Source organism: Peromyscus californicus, unplaced genomic scaffold (genome assembly GCF_007827085.1).
Source record: "Peromyscus californicus insignis strain IS unplaced genomic scaffold, ASM782708v3 Scaffold_1__1_contigs__length_55948999, whole genome shotgun sequence".
Lineage (NCBI taxonomy): Eukaryota > Metazoa > Chordata > Mammalia > Rodentia > Cricetidae > Peromyscus > Peromyscus californicus.
Window position 1 is genome coordinate 23,855,371 of NW_026294492.1, and position 22,909 is coordinate 23,878,279.

General features: G+C 49.0%; 1 protein-coding gene across 6 annotated transcripts in view; it reads right to left on the bottom strand.

Moving 5' to 3' along the window:
- Positions 1-1,116: 1,116 nt before the first annotated feature.
- Positions 1,117-22,909, bottom strand: part of Galnt14 (polypeptide N-acetylgalactosaminyltransferase 14) — a 234,387-nt gene continuing 212,594 nt past the window's right edge. For 4 of the 6 annotated variants that reach the window (XM_052746233.1, XM_052746238.1, XM_052746237.1 and 1 more), the window contains exons 12-15: positions 19,795-19,878; positions 19,121-19,265; positions 9,346-9,465; positions 2,188-8,021 (exon numbers count right to left, since the gene is read on the bottom strand). In XM_052746233.1, coding sequence (XP_052602193.1) covers positions 7,863-8,021; positions 9,346-9,465; positions 19,121-19,265; positions 19,795-19,878 — 508 coding nt within the window. In that variant the 3' untranslated portion in view covers positions 2,188-7,862. Of the gene's footprint in view, positions 1,200-2,187; positions 8,022-9,345; positions 9,466-19,120; positions 19,266-19,794; positions 19,879-22,909 lie in introns of those variants that run through there. The other 2 variants (XM_052746236.1, XM_052746235.1) reach the window with 2 other exon arrangements.

Genomic DNA, 22,909 nt, shown 5'->3' on the forward strand with positions numbered 1-22,909 from the left:
GAGAATGGACCTCACCTGACACCACATTTGCTGGTACCTTGACTATGGACTCCTCAGCTTCAAGCACTGTGGGAAATAAATGTTCATGGTTGTAACCATTCACTTTTTTGATACAGCACCCCAAAAAGACTAAAGAGATCAGCCCTCAAAACATGCAGACCCTGCCCTCTGCTCTAGTGAACTGTCACGATGACCTAATGAAGTGCAGGACCTACTGTGTACCTAGCTCTGTGCTGAGAACTTTGTATGAATCACTGTATCTAATGCCAAAATGGAATTAGGAGGCAGCTATGACGTTGACCCCTGTACAGAGGAGATAGCTGAGATCAGAGAAACTGAAGTCATGTGTTCTCAGTCCACATGAGTACTGAGAGGGTGCTGGCCTTTGACCCCTGTGCTTTGGAGATGCAGGTTGACCAACGCAAAAGTGGAGATGCTAGTGTGAGTCGAGATGGGAGACATTGGGATGCCACTCAGAAGGGAGGAGGTGACCTGCAAGATGAGGAGGGGAGGAAGGGGTCAGTGGCAGCCTTGAAGGGGACTCCTGGGTAAAAGAAAGTCATTCCAGATGGTTCCACCCCTCATCCCCCACTCTTGGAGTACGAATTTGTTTTCAGTAAGAGGCAGGGGTGGGGTGGGGAATCTGGGGTCTGACTGCAATGGAGAAGTCTAGTCTCCAAGCTGGGGGGCAGCCCAGGAGCATCTCCTTGACTGAAGGGCAGGCACGCAGAGGAGAATAAAAGGCCTGGCAGAGCTCAGTGGCCTCCCTGCATCTGTACACCTCAGTGCAATTAATGAGAACAGCTTTTGGAAAGAGCTTTGTCCCTCTGCTGACTGCCATTTAGCCTCTGGCTGTCAGATCACCTGTGGTCACAATGAAAGCATCCTGCAGGATGGATGAGGGCAGGGACCTACTTCTTCCATCTAGGATAGGTAAAGCATCACTGGCGAAATAGCTTTGTCTTCTGGGAGGTGGTGGTGCCGTGCATACCCATACCCCATGAATTCACCCTGCCTTACCAGTGGCAACCCTTTACCCGGGTGTCTTGACTAGCCCCGGGGTGAGCTTTGCTCTTGGAAGCTGGGATTTCTCAGGAGGGGTACCTGGAGTGCTCAAGGCTTCTCGGTGTTCCTGGACAGTGAGTTATTATAGCCTCTTATCTCCAGCAGCAGGTGCAGGCATCCCGGGATATTCTTCCCTGCAGAGTGAAACCAGGTGATATTTACTGGCCCGAGTGAATGAGCGAAGCAGCCCCATCACGGAACAGAGGGCACTCCTCTCACTCATGGATTTTTCTCTCCTTTCTTTTTCTTCATTATGTTTGTAATTTTGTTTTATTATTTCCCATTGGAAAGCTGTGAAATGAAAATGATGCAATCTACTGCTGTGAAATAATGTCGTGCTCGAGTCCTTTTCCAATAAGCCCCGAGGTTTGCACTGTGACGGCTTCATTAAATTAGTCGACTCCACGGCAAATGGAAAAGCGCTCAGAGCTTCAGAGTTGGCTAATCCGCGTTGGGCTGCCAGAGACTGTAGCCCATGAGGGAGCTCAGAGGATTGGCTCTGCATGGCAGGGGCCAGCGGGCTTCCACCTGCCACGTGGGGGACATCTGCACAGCTGCTAGAACTCCCTTAGTCCTCCCACCCCCAAAGCCCGCATGCCAGACGCTGTCCCAGGTGCTGAAAGGATGGAGCGGTTGGTTGGGGCAGGAATGCTCAGTGGGCGGCACGGGAGAAGCAGGGCATTCCTCTGTGGGTCATTTAAAAGGACCACAGACACAGGGCTAGCTTCTCTCCAGAGGCTAGGGCTCATCTTGTCAGATGCCAGTAGACACGCCTGAGATGCTTGCTGATGAAATACAAGGGCTCCTGCCCAGCCCTCCATCACCATCCCCCTGAGTTTCTGAGAACAAATTCACTCTGGCCGGGCTCCACTGCAGCATTAAAGATGTTCATCCCTGATAGTTCTTTCCAGTTAGCATGCTCAGTATTAAACTCTGTCATTATGAAGCTAAATATGCACGATCCCCAAATCTATGTGTATTATAACAAGATTTTATTGTTATAAATTTGTCTTCTCTGTCTTCAATTTCTGCCTTGGCTGTCTTTTAGAAACTCAAACGTCTGATAACTAGCCAGGAGGTAATTAGGAAGTGGTGCTAAAGAATCACAGACGCATTCTCTCACTCATTCATGGAAATTTATTGAGTGTCTGCAATAAGATAAGGTTCCCCCAGCCAGTGGGGAAGACAGTGGTGACAGCTAATTACAGCACTAAGGAATTCTGGTCTGAGCCAACACAGGAAGCCCCCGACCACATACATACATAAATATTGGATAAGACCATTTGAAACCACAGCTGTGCATCCAAGTTCCAAAAATGCATGGGTGGGGAGAGGGATCCAACACATTTGTGTCACTAATGCTGGGCTTTATGTGCAGGCAGAGACAGACAGGAGACCTACAGCCTCATGGGTAGCAGGGGCTAAACATGGGCTATCCATGTGGCTGGGTGAACAGCAACACCCAGGAGACATGACCAAAGCAACGTCTAGAAAAGCAATCTATAAATGATCAGAATCTAAGATTGCGCCAAGCAAGAGAGCTGGGCTCCAGATTCCCTTCTCACAGTGTGAAAACCATTCACAGAAAAATCAATTCATAAATTGGCTTGAAATCAAAGCAACCCAATGGGATCCTAGCAGAGGCAAGCTTAAACCTCCCCCGAGGCATGCCTCTATAACCAGAGTATCTAAGATGCCCAGAGGAAAAAACTCTCACTGAAGATGAGCTCACAGGGGGAAGTTATAAAGCACAAAGAGAAACAAACTGCCAGGAAAGGAAGTCTCAGATTCAATGCAGCACCAGGCTCCACCATCCATGCAGAACCCAGCCCTAAAACCTCCCATTTTCCTATTCATTCAATACTATTCTGCCCCCAACTCTAAATGAGACCCCAGAGTGTCCAAAACCCCTGCTTCTCCTTTTTCTAACTTCATGAGACTGCATAGTGGTCCCTTAATAGGACGTGGGTTCCAGCAATACCTCTTCCCTGTGGACACCTACTGTGTGGATGCTAAAGTTAACCATATAAAATAGTACTGTGCTTATATTTATTTCATTTGTGTGTGTGTGTGTGTGTGTGTGTGTGTGTGTGTGTATGCGCGTGTGCATGTGTATAATACAGGTGCACATGTATGTGAAGGTTTTTTACACCCATTCATGTGCAGAGGCCAGAGGAGGGCACTGGGTGTAATGCTCTATCACTCTGCCTTATTGCCTTGAAAAAGGGCCTCACACTGAACCTGAACTGTGCTAGTAGCCAGAAGTCTCCAGAAAGACTCCTGTCTTCACCACAGACCCACAGTGCTAGGGTTACAGTTGCACATGGCCACTTGTTTTTTTTTTTGTTTTTTTTTTAATGTGGTTCTGGGGATTTGAACTCAGGTCTTCATGCTTTCACAACAAACATGCTTATGATTCACTATTTCCCTACTCCATCTTTGCATCTAACTGATGCACATTCTCTTGTATACTTTAAATCATTTTTTTGTTAGTTAAGTGATCTATTATAATGTAAAGGATATGAAAGTGGTTTTTATACTATGTGGTTTAGGGAATAATGAAAAAACAACACACACAACTCATTACAGATGCATTTCTTCCCATGTGGCTTTAGTCTGTGTTTGGTTGGATTCATGGATGCAGAGCTTGTAGCTATGGAGGGCCAGTGGCATAAATACCCAGTCACATATAACCTATCTTTATATATTTTTGTTTAATATGCATAGCCTATTAATAAATTCTGAAAGTAGCCCATATTCTTCCATTCACCAGATGTGACCATGAGGGATGGGACTTCTGCTGCCTCCTCACCTGATAGTGTGGTCAGGCTGCTCCAGGGAAGGTATTTTCCAAGCACTGTTTGGAGTCTGAATCTTGTGAGACCTCAAGATCCTCAAGAGCTCTTCCCTGTTCTCATAGGATGACATCATTTGACACATTTTCAGTCATAGCTCCCGATTGCCTACTAAGTAAGCTACTTCAGGCTACTGGAGTTTGCCATTCAAACCCAGTGATAACATCCACACAACTGCCTGGCCATATTCACTCTGCTGTGTTATGTGTAGGCCATGGCCATCTCTGAGACGTCAGCCTTGTTTTGGATTTATGGACACTCACCATGGCTGCCCTGCTTACTTTTAAATCGCAGCTCTCTGTCTGCAGCAGCCCGAGAATAATGGAGAGCACTTCAGCTACCCCACACAGTTGGAGTGATTCCTATCTGCATCATCAATGGTTAGCCTCCATTTCCCACTAATGGGACCTTAAGGAAGATACCCTGCATGCAGTTCACAGCAGAGCTGCCTGTATTCCATTAGCAGGTTACTTTCCATATCCTTCATCCTGACTCTTCACTGCCATTTCCAAGTTGCTTTGCTGGTAAGAGGGATGCCAGGAGAAAGCTAAGTGCTCGTTTTTCTGCCATGAGAAAAGAAGATGAGCAAGCGGCCCTAGAGCATAAGTAATTGCCACTAGGGCTTCTCTCCCCAAGTCCTCTAGCTAGCAGAGAAATGCAAGCCCGCCTATACTCTGTAATTGTATGGCAGTAGTCATCCATACTTAAACTCACTCTATCATGAACAAGGAATGATTCCTCAACTCTCTCCCTATGAAAATGCCTACTGAGTACTTGGTATGCCTATCCCAGCACTGTGGTTAAAGAAGAGCAAGAGACACTTTTGTTGCCACCAGAGAACTCAAAGACAGTCACAAATACAGGGGTGACAAGTAGGCAAAGGACAACCCCAGACTCTAGTTTAGTTAGCCTAGTACAGTGACTGCCTCACCTACTTAGGGGTCTGGTCTGGTTACGGGTAACCATTCCTTCTGTCTTTCCTCTCTGCAAAGCTGCTTTAAGCCATATGGGCACACAGCTTAAGGAGCCTCAGCATATCTTCTATAAATGGAACAGCTTCAATTCTCTACTCCCTCTTCTTCGGCCCAGAATAGGGCCTAGTCCTAACTAGAGCAGGTGATACGATGGCATACACAAATTCAACCTCCAGAAGAGACATCTAGTCTGGGCATGCCAACTCTCAAGTTTCCGAGGCTACAGCAATCTGCAGTAGCAGAGTATATAAGGAGCTTGATAACATCCCATCATCAAAGGATTTCCTTGGCGAAGGAGAATGGATAATACCTTCTTAGGCTCCAACAATCACTGGGGTAGGTGGATTTGAGTGGATCTGATGACCTCTTGTCCTTCACTCTCCTGATTGGCCTCCCCTTGAGTAGGGACTGTACCTGGTGACTGCTTCTGTCAAATGCAGTGTAGAACAAATGATGGGGGTAAGCTTGAGTTATTTGGTTGCAAAGGTATAGAATTCCCATCTTGCTGGTATCCCACCTTCCCACTCCACTCCCAGTTTGCTGCAGAGTGAGCTGCTATATTGGAGGGAGAGGCAGGGCTAAAACCCACCACCGAGAGTTATGTGAGCCCATGGAACTGATGGCAGCTCCAGCTAACACCTCCACCATAGCCTAATAAGACTCCAGATGGAAAAGGCTGGGCCCATACAAACTGTGAGACAGTAAATGTGTGTTACCATAAGCTGTCAAGTTTGGGGGTCATTTGTTACACAGCAACAGCTAACAGACAGTTACTAGCAGCATGTGGGTGGGTGTCTCTTAGAAACTTCAACTTAACATGGCTTGTTTCTTAAGACCTAGTTAATAAGAATGGATAGTGTGGTAGTTTGAATGTAGTTGGCCCCCCAAAGCTCATAGGGAGTGGTGCTACTCGGAGATGCAGCTTTGTTGGAGTAGGTGTGGCCTTGTTGGAGGAAGTGTGTCACTGTGGGAGTGGGCTTTGAGGACTCATATATGCTCAAGCCATGTGCAGTGTGCCAGACCACTTTCTTTCTTTCTTTTTTTTTTGGTTTTTCAAGACAGGGTTTCTCTGTGTAGCTTTGCGCCTTTTCCTGGAACTCACTTGGTAGCCCAGGCTGGCCTCGAACTCACAGAGATCCGCCTGGCTCTGCCTCCCGAGTGCTGGCATTAAAGGCATGCACCACCACCGCCCGGCAGGCCACTTTCTGTTGCCTGCAGGATCACGATGTAGCTCCTTCTCCACTCTCAGCTCCTTCTCTGGCACCATGTCTCCCTGCACACTGCCATGTCCCACCATGATGATCATAGACTAAACCTCTGAAACTGTAAGCCAGCCCAATGAAATGTTTTCCCTTTATAAGAGTTGCCATGGTCATAGGAACCCTATCTATGACAGCTACTCTAACCAATCCCAGAAGACACTAAAACATGGTTTTATTACAGTAGGAAGTTCCTATACTAAGGGCTATAGGCTATGAGGCTCTTCCTGGACAGACATTCTATGGCAGTGCTTTAAGTAAGCAGAGGCCTCAGAATTAGCCAAGGGGATTGAACTCCATATGAGATCTGCCAAATTAGGATCTCCATAGGAATCTAGAGCCTTCTGGAGTCACTACCACTCATGTGGTCCCATCATGGTAATGTAATAGAAAGTGGTAGGCCAAAAAAGTGAAGTGCCGTGTGTGTGTGTGTGTGTGTGTGTGTGTGTGTGTGTGTGTGTGTGTGTGTGTGTGTTACATGTTTGTGAATGCAGGCTAGCATGAGCATGTGTGTACACATGTAAGTGGAGATTAAAAGTCAATCTTAGATGTTTTCCCTCAGGTACTATCCATCACGTTTTTCTTTTTTCTTTCTTTTTTTTTTTTTTGAGACAGGGTCTCTCACTCGCCTGGAACTTGCCAAGTAGATTAAACTGGCTAGCTGGCTGGCTGGCTAAGAAGCCCCAGAAATTTACCCAATTCTGCCCCTCTAGTTCCGGAATTACAAGTGTGTGCCATACTCATCTTTTTTTTTTAACGTAGGTTTTGAGGTTGAAACTCATGTTTTCAAGGCAAGCACTTTACAAAATATGCCCATCTCCCAGCTCTGAAGTGTCTTAAAAATGATAGCATTTACTTGTTTTGTGTGTAGTACTATGAGTGTGGACCTGCATGCCTCTCTCTCTCTCTCTCTCTCTCTCTCTCTCTCTCTCTCTCTCTCTCTCTCTCTCTCTCTCTCTCTCTCTGTGTGTGTGTGTGTGTGTGTGTGTGTGTAGGTCAAAAGATAATTTGTAAGAGTCAGTTCTCTCCTTCCACCACGTGGGCCTGAGAGACCAAACTCAGGTCATCAGGCTTGATGGCCCCTTTCCTCACTGAGCCATCTTGCCGGCCTCCGAAAGTGTCTTTTTACGATCAGATAGCTGGTTGGCAGTAACCTAGGATAAGGGCACAAGGTTCCCACCTTCCTGTCTTCTTCATCCATTCTGACACAAAGATGCCCCGGCCCTGATTCAGTGGGGAGCTCGGCTTAGGTGCTAGCTAGCTGAAGAAGCAGCAGGAGTTATCAAAGGAAAACTTCCAATGTTATCTTTATTTGTTCTGAAAACCATCTCCAGTCTTCATCTCTCCATGCAGTCCTGGCGCAGCAACAAGGAGAGCCTTTCTCTCCGGCCTCCATAAAGCGCCTTGTTTCGTAAGAGAGGGCACAACAAACGCTTCCCATCGGCTCTCCATCTCCAGGTCCCATTCGGAAAACCTGGCCAGGATGGACCTGTCCAATATTGCACACATGTGGGTGTTGTTGGGCCCTGCTGGTTTGCCACCTTTTCCTCCTCCTTCCCTGAGGCAGTTGCTCCTCTCCTGGGGGCCTTTGCGCTACCTCCAGTCGAGGGCATCTGGTGCAGACGTGGGCTGTTCACAGCCTGGGTTCCAGTTTGCCTTGGTCCAGGGAAGCACCGTCCCTGATCCACAGCTGGCTCCGCCCAGGGTCCTCACGAGCTCACAATGTCCCAGTGCTGGCTCATGAGTGAGGACTCACAAGGGTTGACCACGACCTCTTTGCCGTCCTCGGCGCTGTCACCGAACATGTCTGTGTCCAGGCAGAGGTGGGATGCTATGTGCTCAATGCGAGCGCCTGTCTTCGTCCATTGCTGAGGAGACAGAGGGGAGAGAACATGAGCTCACTTTTTCCGACCAAGGCCATGGGCTCTATGGATAATATAAGTCACCCAGGCATTATCAGAAGGGATGACACCCCATGTGGTCAGCCAGAGATGTGATTTCATGGTCTCATGAAGGAAGAAATTATTCTGACAGGCAGTAGGGTTTTATTTTTTATTACATTTAAATTTGTATTTATTTACTTTGTGTGTGTGTGTGTGTGTGTGTGTGTGTGTGTGTGTGTGTGAGAGAGAGAGAGAGAGAGAGAGAGTGTGTGTGTGTGTGTGTGTGTGTAGGCCAGAATACAACTTATCAGAGTTGCTTTTCTCTTTCCACTACATGTATCTCCAGGGATTAAACTCAGATGGGCAGGCCTGGTACTGTTGCAAGTACTTTTACCCATGAGCCATCCCTCCAGTTCTAGTCTTTTAAAAATGAGTTTTTAAAAAAAATGTTAAAAGTTAAATCAGTGTTTGCTAGGAAAACTCATCGGGAGGCAATAACTTTCCAGGCGACAGGGTAGAAAATGTGAACCGAGTTAGACACAGGAGCAGACAGAAAAAAACAAAACAAAACCAAAAAGCCATGTTCCATGTCTTCCTTTAGGAAGAAGTGAGACAAAGAGAAGATGGGGCCAGTGGAGGTGACAGCAGTAGACTTCTTCAAACTCTGTACCAGGAGCCCCTGGAGAGGTGGGGCTCAGGCAGTTTCCCTTGGCCCCCTCATATGTGGCAAGGATAGAGGGATGGACGCATACCCTGACTAGACACTGAGCTCAGTACTTCATAGAGACCATTACAGTGCTTGTTCCCCACACTTCCTTTAGGTTCTATCAGCCCCCATTTGGAGAAGAGGAAGAGGAAATCTCAGATGGATACAGTGATCCACGTGTGCCACATTCCTAGTCTACACTGCTAGAGGGACAGTGTGCATCTAGGATACAACTCACAAAGCATTGAGGGCCAAGGGTGGAGTGGCATTCACACCTATGGCCCTGGCTCTCATCGAAGAGTCCAGGTAGGTGACGGAGCAGGGACAGAAACATACAGGGTGGTCGGGCCTGGTAAGATTAGCTAAAGTCTGCAGGCTTTCAGCTCTTCACTGACCAGTGGGACCAACGTAGCCTTTACTGCTGACACCATTGAGGAGTCCTATCCCTGACTCTGACTGGAAGCTTTTCATGCTTATTCACCCTTCCCCTTTCAACATGCCCTATCTCCTCCTGACTGGAGAAGACTTCCACCCACCCCAGTCACATTATGGAGGTTGACCACTCCCAATCCTACCCTACCCCAGGGCCTGCGGAGCACTCACCTGCCTTTCATCCCCATTCTTGCACAGAACAAGAACCACCGGGGCACCAGGGAACAGGGTGACAACAGATAGGCACAGCTCTTCCTGGATGATCTGCTGAGTGTATGTGAAAGCCCACACCTGAGGAGACCAAGGAGATTTACTCAGGAGTGGGGCAGCCACCATCTGTGGGGTACCACCATGCCTATGTGTGATGACCCATACGGCTGGATGAGAGGTTCCATGGATCCCAGGAAGTAATGATCATCAAGAAGGTCGCCTGGTAGGATGCTACTCAAAGGACAAAGGCTAGGCGACTACACTGCCATGAACTCTCTGTCCCCACACCCCATGTTGGGTCCTGAGCCATGGACATGCAGGTGTATGCTGGAAGTTGCAACATAATTCTGACTCTGGGCAGCAGCCTCAACACCCTAGCTGATCCACATGATCTCCAGTGTCTGCTTGAAGATAATGTCTCCATGGGAGTTTGTTGCTGACATTTAACACTTCAAACAGCTACCTGACAGGTTTCCCTCTGCCCCAGATGTCTTTAGGATGTCCCCTCTTCTTTGACAGGATTCCAAGTCAGTGCCTTGAGAACATGAAAGCTATGATAAGAGGCAGATGGAAGGGTAAAGGGGAAGGAAACACTCAAGGGAGGAGATGGAGACGAGTCAGGCGGGAAAGAAGAGAGTTGTGCAAAGTAATATTACTTAAAAGTGTGCACAGTCTAATACGCCAGTATAAGCAAAGGGTTCGGCCCTTCCACCCCTGCGGGGGGCGGGGGGGGGGGGAAGTAGAGAGACCAGATCAGCAAGCTGGAGATCTGATGGAATAGGGAACAGGGGCGTTCTGTGCGGTCATGGCAAGACACCAAAGTGGCGGATTGCTTAACAAGCACTCTCTAGTTCCCAAGGTGGGAGGCAGCAGGCTCTGGTCTAACTGCTGCCAAAATGACAACGAGGTTTTTCTCTCGGGTTGTGAAAGAGGTAACAACTGCCCTTTTCCTTCATCATGCAGTGAAGACGATTCAGGATTAGTCTCCAACGGAGGTTTCAGAGGGGACTCCCGCCAAGGGCTGTATCTTTTCTCCATTACATCCCTGTGTTAAGTGGCCTTCCATCTTTGGACCAGGCCACTCATGAGCTCCTTCTTGGCCACAGCCAAGGGAGAGCCGACAGCTTGCAGCTGTAGGGCCAAGTGTCCGTGAAGTCACTTGTGTTCATACTCTCATTTCAATTCTCGTATTAGGGATGACACCGCTTTCTGGTCTGTCTTGTTCAGGCCCTGACCTCCTCGTGGGGGGCCATCCCTAACATCTTATGGGAGTTGAGACAAGAGTATAAATACAGGACCATGCCTCATGAATGCCATACTAGGCACTGAGACACACGTAGTGTTGGCTTCTAGACTGCCTGCTCCCGTCTCTTCCCACCTCTAGCCTGTATATTTGGGCATAGTCATTCCCTAAATGGTCCCCTTTGAGTCTAGATATGAGTATTGGTGACTTAATCCACTTGAGAGGCCAAAGCCAGGCATGAAGTCCCCATGGGTCTTGAGACTGGTCTGGGGCATTGGACAGATGACTCTGGTGCCCTAGACACCAGGAGTATGATCTAGAATGGTAATCTGCATTTGGGACTGAGAATAATGCTCCTTGTGGGAAGGATAAAGGCCCAAGGGCTGTGTCCAAGGGCAGAGCTACAGGGAGCCATTATTTGTGGACCCATAGGACCACTGGCCTGAAATCTATTAGATTTTTACCCTCCCCTGAAAATAAGGCTTAAATCCGTGATGGAAAAATGAGTTAGTCTCTTCTGTTATTGCTCTGTAGCCCACTGGGAAGCACAAATTAACATTTAAAAAATAAATCCTGTCATTATCATAAGATCACCACAATATACATGGTGTTACATTGTTTCTGTTAAAAGCATTAAGGGATTAAACACAGGAACTTAAAACACACCACAGTTTCTAAAAACACACCTTGCCAGTCTTTCCTTTTTTAACACCTAGAAGTGGCATCTGAGACTTCACATTCAGAAATGCCTCTTGAGAAGGGACACACCAGAGCACACCTGGGCTGGGGTCTAAGAAAGTCACTCTAAGGGTCTGCAAGAGGGACCTTCGAACAGGAAACCATCATAAAAGCCCTTATACAAGGAGGCTAGAGAATTGGCCCTGTGGTTAAGAGCAGTGCTTGTTGCTCACACATACATACATACATACATACATACACACACACACACACACACACACACACACACACACACACACACACACACTCCTTACACAAGTATACTTTCTGGGGTTTTCCTGACATTTAATCTCCCAGAGGAGGGCTGATCTCTGGCCCCATACGCAAGAAGAAAGAGGAGAAATGGGAAGCAGGGGTCGGGAGTAGGTGGGTAGGAGGAACTAAAAGCAAAGTGTCCATGTCCCATTCTGTGTCCCTCACACCTCCCAGAGGAACTGGCGATGAACGGGTTTATTAAATGAATCCTGAATTGGAAATGTACCCTAAGAAGGCAGTCATTGAGGGGAGGGCTGGGGTTTAGCTGACTGGAAGCGTGTTTGCCTAGCAAGCAAGGGCCTGAGTTCAGTCCCCAGCTCCAGAAAACAAATAAATAAATGGAAAGGTGGCAGCAGGAATACTCAGCCAGATCTGTCCTCCATTAAGGATTGTAGGGCCCTCTATGGATGGCTCCATTTAGAGCCTGGCGGAAGTGCTGTTCATGAAGGATGTCCCTCTCCACCCCCAGGGAAGGTAAGCCAAGGACCCATCTAGGGGCTGATGTGAATGGCTTTGGCTCTCTATGTTGATGGGCTGAGGAGAGAGGTTCACCTGTGGTCCTTGGATTCCTTTGCCAGTCTGTTAGAGCAGGGAAACTGTACTCAGAGGACACGCTCCCTGCCATGGCTAGAACACAGTGTCTGACAGTGAGAACAGTAGCCTTCTCTCTCGGGCACATGTCCCGGGGCTGCAGCTGGGAAACCTGGGATGCAAAGGGACCACAGTGGTACCTGGCCTGGGACTTACTGTTTTGAGCTGGATGGAAAATTAGGGAGGAAAGATTTTCTTAAGATGCTACAAGAACTTAGAGAGGGAAGGGCGAGGGTGATGCTTGGCAGAGGTGCTGATCTTGGAATGACCCAGGGCCCCATCCTCTGACAGACAGGAAAACATCAGCCTAGAGCAAAGAGACTTTGCTCTATACCTCATTGAAGAAATATCTGACAAGTATCTGGAGACATTTCTGGATTATTAAGACCATCCCAGATGCATGAACTGGCTTTCTGGAGCCCATTCCCTATGGTGGGATACCTTGTTCAGCCTTGATGCAGCGGGGAGGGGCTAGGCCCTGCCTCAACTTGGTATGCCAGACTTCGTTGACTACCCGAGGGAGGCCTTACCCCCTCTGAGGAGTGGATGGGCGGTGAGATGGCGGGTGTGGGGGGGTGAGGGGGGTGGAAGAAGGAGATGGAGGGGGAACTGGAGATGGTATGTAAAATGAACAAGAAATTTTTTTAAATAAAAATAAATAAATAATGGTGAAAAAAGACTGGGTTCTATAGGCATTTAGTGAGGTGGGCAGGGACAATTCTAAATATCCTACGAGACACAGAACAATCCCTACAACAAAGAATGATCTAGTCCTAGGGACAGTCACACTGAAGCTATCATGAGATAGTCTGCAGGCCTACACCTGAACTCTTAGGTATCGTTCATATGCACCCTGGTTAGTGTCCATGGGCCTAGCTCACCCAAGCTGTCGAGTGGGGGTGATAACAGCACACGGCCCGTCTGAGGGGCTACAGTGAGGAGTAAACAAGATCATGCCTGCTGAGCACATAGCCCAGATCCTGGCCCTGGCTTTGGGTACTAGCTCCAAGAGTGGTGTGTCCGTCCTCATGCAAGGGAATGTTGGGTGAGGAGCCACAAACCAATCCTCGTAGCAACGTGAGGTGACTGGGTCATTAGTAAGCAGGAGCCAATGTCCTTTACTGATGGTCGTGAGTTCCGTGTTTCTCAATGTCTTCTGTGAAGTGAATATCGAACACGGGAGAAAACAGAGTGGGCACGAGACAGGATTGCTGGTCTTGCTGAAGTTAGAGCCTTTCAAGAGCTTGGCTGGTTCGAGCCCCTCCACGTTCAAGTTTACTTAAGCACCGTGTCATGGAAGTGAGGATCAAAGCGGTCAATGGTTTACCCTGAGCAAAGTCAGGAGCAGCTGCTGGGCTCACGTCTGCACAGGAGCTCTCCTCAGATGAGATGGGACCCACGTAGAGGACATCAGGGCCACCAGATGTTCTCTGTAGACCACACAGGCAAGCCTATCAGGCCATGAACACGCCCTTGAAGGGTTCCTTTCAGACAGATGCCTGGAACAAATGAACCAGATCCAGCAACACCGCTCATTCAGTACAAGATCCCTCAGGGAGCAGTCGTGGAGGGCAGCATTGGGTGTTACAACGGCACAAATGACTGACAGGCCATGCTGGGCTCTCTCTCTTCCTTGGCTGCACAGGAGCAGCCTTCATCTCCACCTTAGAGATGGCTCCCAGCCCGGAGGCAGCAGCGTGAGCCGGCAGATTCCTAGATGTACATTTCTCTTGATTGGGATCTTCACTCGACTCATGCTTGAGGTTTTTCCCTTTGTTTCCTTCATATCTTCTCCTACAATGCTGGAAACACTTGTACGTGGGAGTAAAGTCCCACACCCACTTTGTTTGGTTGGATCACAGGGTTGGGCTCCGGGGTAACTGCCCACTGGCTTAGTAACTTTGTAAACTCTTGGCAAATTACTTCTGCAACCTCATGTACAATATGAAGAGACTACTAGGCCCTCTAGTAAGAGGGCCACTATATAGACTATATGGCTAATACGTGCATATTCAGAATGGTGATCTCCATTTAGCAAAGGTTTGGTTACTGTTTCCGATGGTGACGCCAGTGACTCAGAGTGAGACAAGAGAGATAGGCTCCTTGGGAAACCATCCTAGAGAACTGGCTGTCACAGCGCTTTTGAGGGGCCATTCCCAGGCTGTAGTGAGGAACTCTGAGGAAGAGGGGGCAGGAGGCAATGGGCTGGCAGCTTGTTCCACTGCAGACTTGAGATCTCGACCCTGGAGGTGTCCCGGTGCCTGCTGATCTGCCGAGCACTTTCAATCACATCCACCCTTGGGGTTCCCAGCTGCTACCTTCTGCTCCACAAATTGGGAGCCTCAGCCACTGGCTGGGCAGGGGGAGAATACAGTGCAAACTGTCTTATGTTTCCCTCACTTTAATTTGGAATCGAAACTAGAGTGGAGCATCTGTCTTCTTTCTACCTTTCATGGACATTTTTTTTTCCAGAGATTTCAGTGAAGCTAAGAAGAAAAGTATTAGCCTAGACACTTCTGGGGCTTCACCGGTTTTTCGAATGCGTGATGTATGCCTCTTGCATTACCCCAGGGCACCAGTTTGCCAGTATCTTTGAAACATTGGAATTCAGCATTTTTCTCCAAAGGATGACGACAAGCCAGCAAGCAGAAAGGTGAGGCAGGGTGTGGGATGGAAGGGCTGGTGTGGATGGAGAACAATGATTAGAACTACGGGGCTGGGCGGTGGTGGTGCACACCTTTAATCCCAGCACTCAGGGAGGCAGAGCCAGGTGGATCTCTGTGAGCTTGAGGCCAGCCTGGTCTACAGAGCGAGATCCAGGACAGGCACCAAAACTACACAGAGAAACCCTGTCTTGAAAAACCAAAAAAAAAAAAAAAAGAACTACCAGATTAAATAGTTAAATAGCCTTCATGCTGAGCATGTAGCACTGTTAGAGAGCCATAAGACTCTGGGGTTTGATCTCCAGCCCTGCCAACAAAAACAAACCAAACTAAATCAAGGGAGTATTGTTGCAGGCATGAGGACATCCCAATACCTGGGTTTTACCTACATGGCGAATGAATGTCAGCTAGAGACAGAACTTGGACCTCCTTGTCCCATTCTCCATAATTCAGGGTCCTAGAACACCCACCCAGTGGCTCCAGCCTGATCTCAGGGTCTGTCTTGATCCAATGCCTGGGTTTGTCCTCTCAGGGTAGGCTGTATCTCTGATATATATATATATATATATATATATATATATATATATATATACACACACACACACACACACACACACACACACACACACACACCTAGGCTTTCAATATAATACTTGAATATGAAAGCTGAGAGTTCATCATGTAGGATAGAGCCAGAAATGGGAAGAAACTGGAGCCAGGCAAATGCAGTAAGCCAGTGTAACATGTGTCTCGAGTATGGTGTGGCATTTGTAGAACATTGTAGAACAATAGACCCCCCCCCACACACACACACTCCCAGTCACGCTCTTGCCCAAACTCTCATAAATGTTAGGGAGGATACTGTTCTCTACGGACTCCAGACCTTCTTACGGAGGAATGACTTTTGCTTTAGAACTTGTCACTGGAAATGGTCTATAACCAAGACCCTCTTGCCAGCTTTCACCTGTCAAGATGGAGCTGGTTAACCGTTTTAATATTTATAACCTTGGAGAGGAGTGTCACACACAGGTGTCTTCTCCCATGACTACACATCTAATAAAGCTCTGGAACCGTGACTTGGCTGCAAAAAAAGCCCCAGAGAACTGCTGGATAGAGTTAGTGTGTGTAGGGGCGGGGGGGTCACCACTAGTGTGTAACCCCAGTTAACCTCTGGGAGCCGTGGTGGCATCAGCTGTGAAGTTTGTATCACTCTCTTGCTATGGATGCGCAGTGACTGAAGAGGTGGGCGCAGGAAGAGACGCTGAAGGAGTCCGAGGGTAGAGATCCCCCCCTCTTGACAAGCCAAGTCGAGAAAGGTAATGGAGACAAAGATAGGGAGGGGCAGAACTGTGTTAGGGGGAAAGGAACCCCACTGGTGCCCGAGGTTTGCAGACAGAGATGAAGGATGATAACAACGGAGATTTATGAGGGAGGCATGAGGAAGAGGATCCTAATAAGAAGAGAAAAGATCACGAGTCAGTCCTGCAAAGATACATAACGGATGCACACATGGGTTCGTTTCACAGCGATGATGTTAGCTGAAATAGCTATGTGGATTTCCTTCTGAGTACCTGAAAGTGAAGCCCAATCCTGCTGCTGGCCTGTGCACCCTCGGAGAAGGGGCCTGTGTCTAATTCTGAATGAGCCCACTTTGTCTCCCCAGCAGGTAATATGGTACCCGAGATGCTACACGTCCAGTTTGCGGAGGTTAACAGTAATCGAGCATCTGAAAGTCGTGCAAACCAGTCATTATCGCAAAGCAAAGCAGAGTGGCAGGCTACCACTGCCTCGAGGAGAGAGCACTGTGTACCTACAGGCCTTTCCTCCATGGCCCCAAGTGCCTGGCATTGTATGCCTTCCTCCTACCTCAGGAAGGTCATCTGAAGGGCAGCTGGGATGGGCCATTCTCCTCCAGGTAAAGATGACTCTGCTACCTCTCCTAGGACCCTCTCTGAGGCCCAGAGAGTTGGTGGCTTTCCCTCCTACCTCCTTATGCAACCAAAGTTGGCAAGTCCCAGAAAGGCTCTGCTCAGCTGGAGATAGACCAAGCAAATCCTGTCCCAGGGAAGGGGCCAGACAACATTCTGACTGTTGGAATTCCCACGAGCAACACCCACACTCAGACTCACAGAGAGATGTGTCACCTACTCAGGATGCTTTACAAAGTGCCACTTGAGCAAATTATGCCACTGTCATCCGGGCAGCCACACCTAAAGTAAAATTGACACCCCCATTTCCTGTCCTTTCTAGTCTAATCTAACTCCCACACCACCTCCTCTACCCTGTTTAGAGCAGAGGCTGCTGCTGCTGCTGCTGGCAAAGTCATTTCAAGCCAGAGCCAGGTCTGAGAGTGTAGATGCTTGTAAACAAGAGAGCCGCTGGAGGCTGTGCTGATGTTGGGATGATGGTTTAGAGAGCACACACCAAGTGGGGATGAGGGATGGGGCAGCAGGACCACCTAGAGGCTGTGGCCATAATCTAACACAGAAAGTCTCAATGGGGACATTTTAAAAGAATTACCTAGCTCCCAAAGTCAACGGAGCTGGTCTTGGGGAAATGGAGGGCTAGCAGGAATAAATGAGGGTGGGGTATGAGAAGAATTTTTTCCCCCACTGGGGAGAACACAGTGGGCTGCAGACACAGGGGACTATGGGAGGGAGAGGGGTCAAAACACTAGTGAGAATTGGAACCATGGCACCAGGGCAAAGCGTGACACATGCAGAGACTTGTGCATTGCCCGGCAACTGGGGTGCTCAGGGCCATCCGTCGAGTTTAAACCACAGAGGAGTTTGACTCCCTCAGTCACACAGTGTTTGAGCTACTGTCCAGGTGGGAGTCCTTAACTGTGAACCTTCTGTTCCCAGAGCCCTCTAGTGGGACCTTATAGAGGTCTCACTAATGAGGACAAAACTCACCTTCCTCAGGGAACCTACTTCCTCCAGAAGACAGACAGTAACTGAGGTCCTGCTTCTCTCCAATCCCAACATCTACTTGCCCTCACCCTACCTTGTGACCTCAGTTTCCCTAAAACCCATCCTTATACTCCTGCCAGGTCACAGTATATGCTGTATTTCCTGACTCACCCTCCCTTCCCTTCCTGACCTTGTCTGTTTCTACTGCCATCCCCAAACAGAAGCCCATTTTCCAAGTCCCCTGGGACAGCTTTGCAATGCTCACACAACACTTGGATGCCACAGCTCTGTTTCTATAGTATCAGTGACAAAGGCTCGCGGGCAGAGATTAGATTACAGTGGCTGCTTACACGTTTCCTCCCGCGGCCCAGCTTTGCCCTTGTGCATCTTGAGAGCTAACAACATCCGCTGAGTGAATAAACGATGCATGAAGGCAGAGAATTTGTGAATCAATAAACAGGAGACGGTCAAAGCTGGAAATACAGGTAATAGCTCCAAGAGTTTATAGAGGGGGGGGGAAAAAAAGAGTGGACTGAGAACCTCAGTCCACATCCCAAAGGTGGGGAGAGGAGCGAGGAGGCGAGAACTCGGACAGGAGGAGAAGGCGGCCGAGATCCTGTGGATTCACAAGGCAGAGAGGGGAGTCAGGCAATGGCTGTGCTTGGCCAAGGGCTGTGGAGGTTGAGATAGGTGGTGAATTTGTCAGTGACCTGGAAAACTGCAGGTCTAGCTTCAGAAGGGGGAATTCTGGCAGAACACGGTACTTGGACAGGGTGTGCTCCGTTGACAAATCGAGTAAGGAACAAGGAAAGCTTCCTTGGAAAGAGCCCCCAAACAATCCACAGACGTAGGGGAAGCAGGAGGGTGCCCAGGGATAGAGCTATGGATGGCGGTGGTTTAGGCAAAGCTGATAGGATGGCCTGGAAGACAGCTGAGAGACTCCCCACTGGGGCCTCTGGTCTCAAGGACTAGCAGCAGGCTTCTCTCTTCCTCTTTGCATGTCACGTGTGCAGAGTCAGCTCATGTGACTTCCCCTGCCTGGCCCAGCCCCATGTCTACTGCCTGTAGGTAGGGGACAGCTGCCAGTCTCTTTGGGGTTCCCGTGAAATGACTGGACCATTTCCTAAGGGCAGGCGCCATTTGGGAGCCATCTTCCAAAGGAATTCCATGTATCTGGTAACCGAGTGGAGAAAAGCCAGAGGCCAAGCAAGAAGGGTCCTTCTGCTCCATTCTGGACCCCTGCTGTCATCATGCCAAAGCAGGGACCAAGGCTAACCTGGGCATCTCTACTCTTCCGTGGCATGGAGAGCTATGACCACAGCGAGTTACTGTACCTGCGACTTTGCTTCTTCTCCTTGGACCTTGGTGCAGGGGCTTAGCCTGAGGTGTGGAGTCTCGTGGTTTTTCTGCTTTTGAGACTCTAGGCACTTGTGCCTCTGCCGGATATTGCCCTTCTGGATGGAGGAGTCTGGGGGGACCCTGTAGGAAGCCACAAGGACAGATGAGAATACACTGGCTTTTTGTTTTTGTTTTTTGTTTGTTTGGTTTTTTTTTTTTTTTGTTTTGACATTAGTGGCTGCTAACTGCTAGACAGATTAAGGGTGTGTTTTGAGAGGGCAGAGCCATCTCCCCTAAAGCTGTCACGAAGGTTGGCACTGCTCAGAGGAGGGAAGGACGCTGTTAGTGTGCTGCAGAAGGGACCCTCAGTAGCCACACAGCAGATTGAGCTCTAGGATGGAGTCTATGTCACCCATCTTAGGCTCTGAGCATAGCCCAGGGTACCACCCCCAGCAACGGAGAGATTCTGCTATCAGCTAAGCCCAGTCTCTTAGGCTACTAAGTTCAATGTAATTCTCTGGCTTTAGGATAAGCAGGGCTGATCGGTCTGCTCAGTCTTCCATAGACTTAAAGACTCTCCCCCAGTTGGCCATGGGTCATGTCTCTCCCAGACCAAGCCGGACAAGGGCCTCTTTCTGTAGCTAGCTATGGTTCCAGCCAATAGGTGTACCTGAGTTCAGGGTAGACATTCTCCAGGTACCACTTGAAGGTCTGGCAGTGCAAATTCTTCCTCAGGTTCAGCCTGTTCTCAATGCTGGGATGATGAGGTTGGAGGGTGGGACATGGAGACAAAACACAGCCGTCAGAGGCAATAATCTACAACAGTTCCCCACCACCACCAGTGACGTGTTCTGCAGCTACACATCTCTAGAGGACACCGAGGAAATGAACCAAGTAGAGATTTCTCTAGTTCCAGACAGATCTATGAAAGCACCTAGCTTGGTCTCTTGATGATGTAGAAATGACACCAAGGACTTGTGCTTTTCTTTGAAAAATGGAATTGCGGGTATTTTCCCATCTCCATTAAAAGCCAAGCTGCAAGAACACTGAGTGTGTTCTGAATAATTCACTGCTGGGACTCTGGGGCGACTCTTACAGTCCCTCTGTGGTTGGAATACCCTTCCCCATGGCCCCAGCCTCAGAGCATCCTCTTCTCTGGATGGTGTTTGGGGGTCTTATCACACAGTTGTTCATCTGGTAGTCACTAAGCATCTCCATGTGACAGGCATTGCACTCAGTGCGGGACATGACTGCTTCAGAATAGTAGTATAAGATAGTGATTCATGTACCATAGTCCACGTGGCCCTAAAGACAGGGTATAAAGACATCTTGGAGGTACCCTCTTGCTTGATGGGTCCATGGTACTCAAGAGAACAGTGGCTACTGATGCTGGTATGTGGAAGGAAGCATAGCCATCTAGAGAAGCCAAAGGGTGGGTGAGGCAGGGGTCCTGCCCTAGGTGGCCTTAAAACAGAATGGGGAAAGTGAGTCCACAGAGATCCACGTGAAGCACTGCTCAAGAGTGTCGACTCTATCTCAAGGGCACTGGGGTGGACTTGGTGGGCCCTGTGCAGGGTATGACATGGATCTGCTTTAGGAAAATCTTACCACTGCTTCTGGAATGGGCCAGTTGGAGCAGAAGTGGGGGCAGAGGACAGGTAGAAGGTGACTGCACAATCCCAGGTGCCATTGCACTCCTTTTAGTGAAGTGGGTGGGAACGGACATGGTCGATCCTCTACTTCTTTTCACCTCCACCCCACCTGAGCTCTAGTCAACCCTTGTCCTCTATGGGTAGTCAATAGAGGTAGCCTTGCCTCCTGCCCCGCCCCCTTCCTCCCACCCCTTTTTCTCCCCAAGACTTCCCCCAAACTACCCTTCCTCCTCTTCCTTCCAACCTCCCTCCTCCTTGTGCTGGGACTCAAACCCAGGGCCTCATGCACACTAGCCAACTGCTCTACCATTGAGCTTCACCCCCAGCCTCAAAACTTCCTAAAGCACATGGCACACTTCCTCACCAGACCTCTCAGCTCCTCTGGGACAAAGACGATATGCTTTTAGCATGCCTGATGCTCTGTGTTCAGAAAGAGCCTGGCTTCTCGGGGTTTGAATGAAGCAGCAGTCTCAGGACATGATGATGACTCAAACAAGTCAAGGAAGGGGAGCCAGGGTGATACCCAGACTTGTGACTTGGCACATATGGTGTAAGGAAAACTATTTGTGGGGTTGGATGGAGAATATGGGATGAGGAACAGATTCAGGAACAAACTTAATGAGTTTAGCTTAGGACTTGTTCCATTGGAGGTGTCTGGGAGACATGCAGGGAGAAGTGGCCATTTGATACTTGGGCATAAGAAACTGCAGCCCCAGGAAAGGTTACAGTTAGAAACAGAGTTGTGAATAGATGTGGCAATATCACCTAGAGAATGTCTGGTACAAAGAAGACTTAGGACAGAACCTCAGAGAAAGACCAGCTAGTCAGGGGTGGGAAGAAGAAACTAAGCATGGAGTTAGGATGGAAGACGTAGGATCGAGGAACAACAGAAGAGAAGACTGGAAGTCTAGGAGCCAGGGGCATGCCAGAAGGGAGGGGGTTGGACTAAGCCTAGTGGGGCCAGCCACAGGGCCTGGGGGAGGCAGCACAAGTGGGTCGCTACATCATGATACTTGGTCCTGGACAGGCAGAAGACAGGTGTAGAGGTGATGAGCAGTGCCGCCTTAAAGTAGGCTTGATAGTGTATTACCTTTCACCCCCTCCCTTTTGAGTCAAGAAGTAGATGTAAACGTGGAAGGGAATGATACAGGAGAGGTAAACTGAGGTTGTGAAGAGAGGAGTTGCCTGGACATGGACACGTGCCCCCGTCTGCAATGCTGAACACTCTACACATTTGAAAGCCAAGAAAACCAGTCCTCTGGAGAATGAGTTCAGGCAGCAGGAGCTCTGAGGCTCCACAGGTAATTCCACTGTCAGGTTAGTTTGGGAACCGCTCTGTGGAAACTTCCTCCTCCAATTAGGATCCTCCGCCAGCAGCACAGTGTCACGTGGGAGCTTATTAGAAACACAGACCTCAGGAATCAGATTCCGTGTTTTAACACGCTCCCTGGGAGATCTGTGTGCTCATTAAAGTTTGAGGGGGGCCCTGCACCGGCCGGCTGGAGATGAATGCAGACTGTGGGAATATGATAAATGTTGATTCATGAATGAGTGCAGGCATGAATGGTGCATCCAGAGGAGGGGCCGGCTTCCTGATACGGGAAGCACACCTGTCCACAGAGGCAAAAGAGAGCGAGAAGGATGGTACTGTTGTGGCTAGGCTAATGGGTCGATTTGTCTTGGGAAATCAATATTGTCTATTTCATCCATAAAATAGATGTCATCCGTGCAGGAGAAAGGAGGCGGTGGCCTCCGGGGTGGAAGGGAGTGGAGAAGGGTTCATAAAAGCAGTGGGTTTGAGCTGGTTAGGAAAGAGCAGGGCCAGGAGAGGTCATGTGATCTAGGACTGCCCAGCAGCCTGTGCACAGGGGAAGAAGAGATAGATATAAAAGCACCGTGTGTGTGTGTGTGTGTGTGTGTGTGTGTGTGTGTGTGTGTGTGTGTGTGTGTGTGTGTGTAGGGGAAGGTGTTACTAGGTGGACAACAGCAGAAGATTGGAGGACCAAACTTTCCGAGGTCCATCTTTAATTAAGAGTGGAAGGAATCCCATGTGCAGAGGGAAGTGGAAGAAGAAGTGAGGTTGATGAGACGTGGTCAGTGGACCCAGAGTTGTGACGTGGACAAGATGCGCTG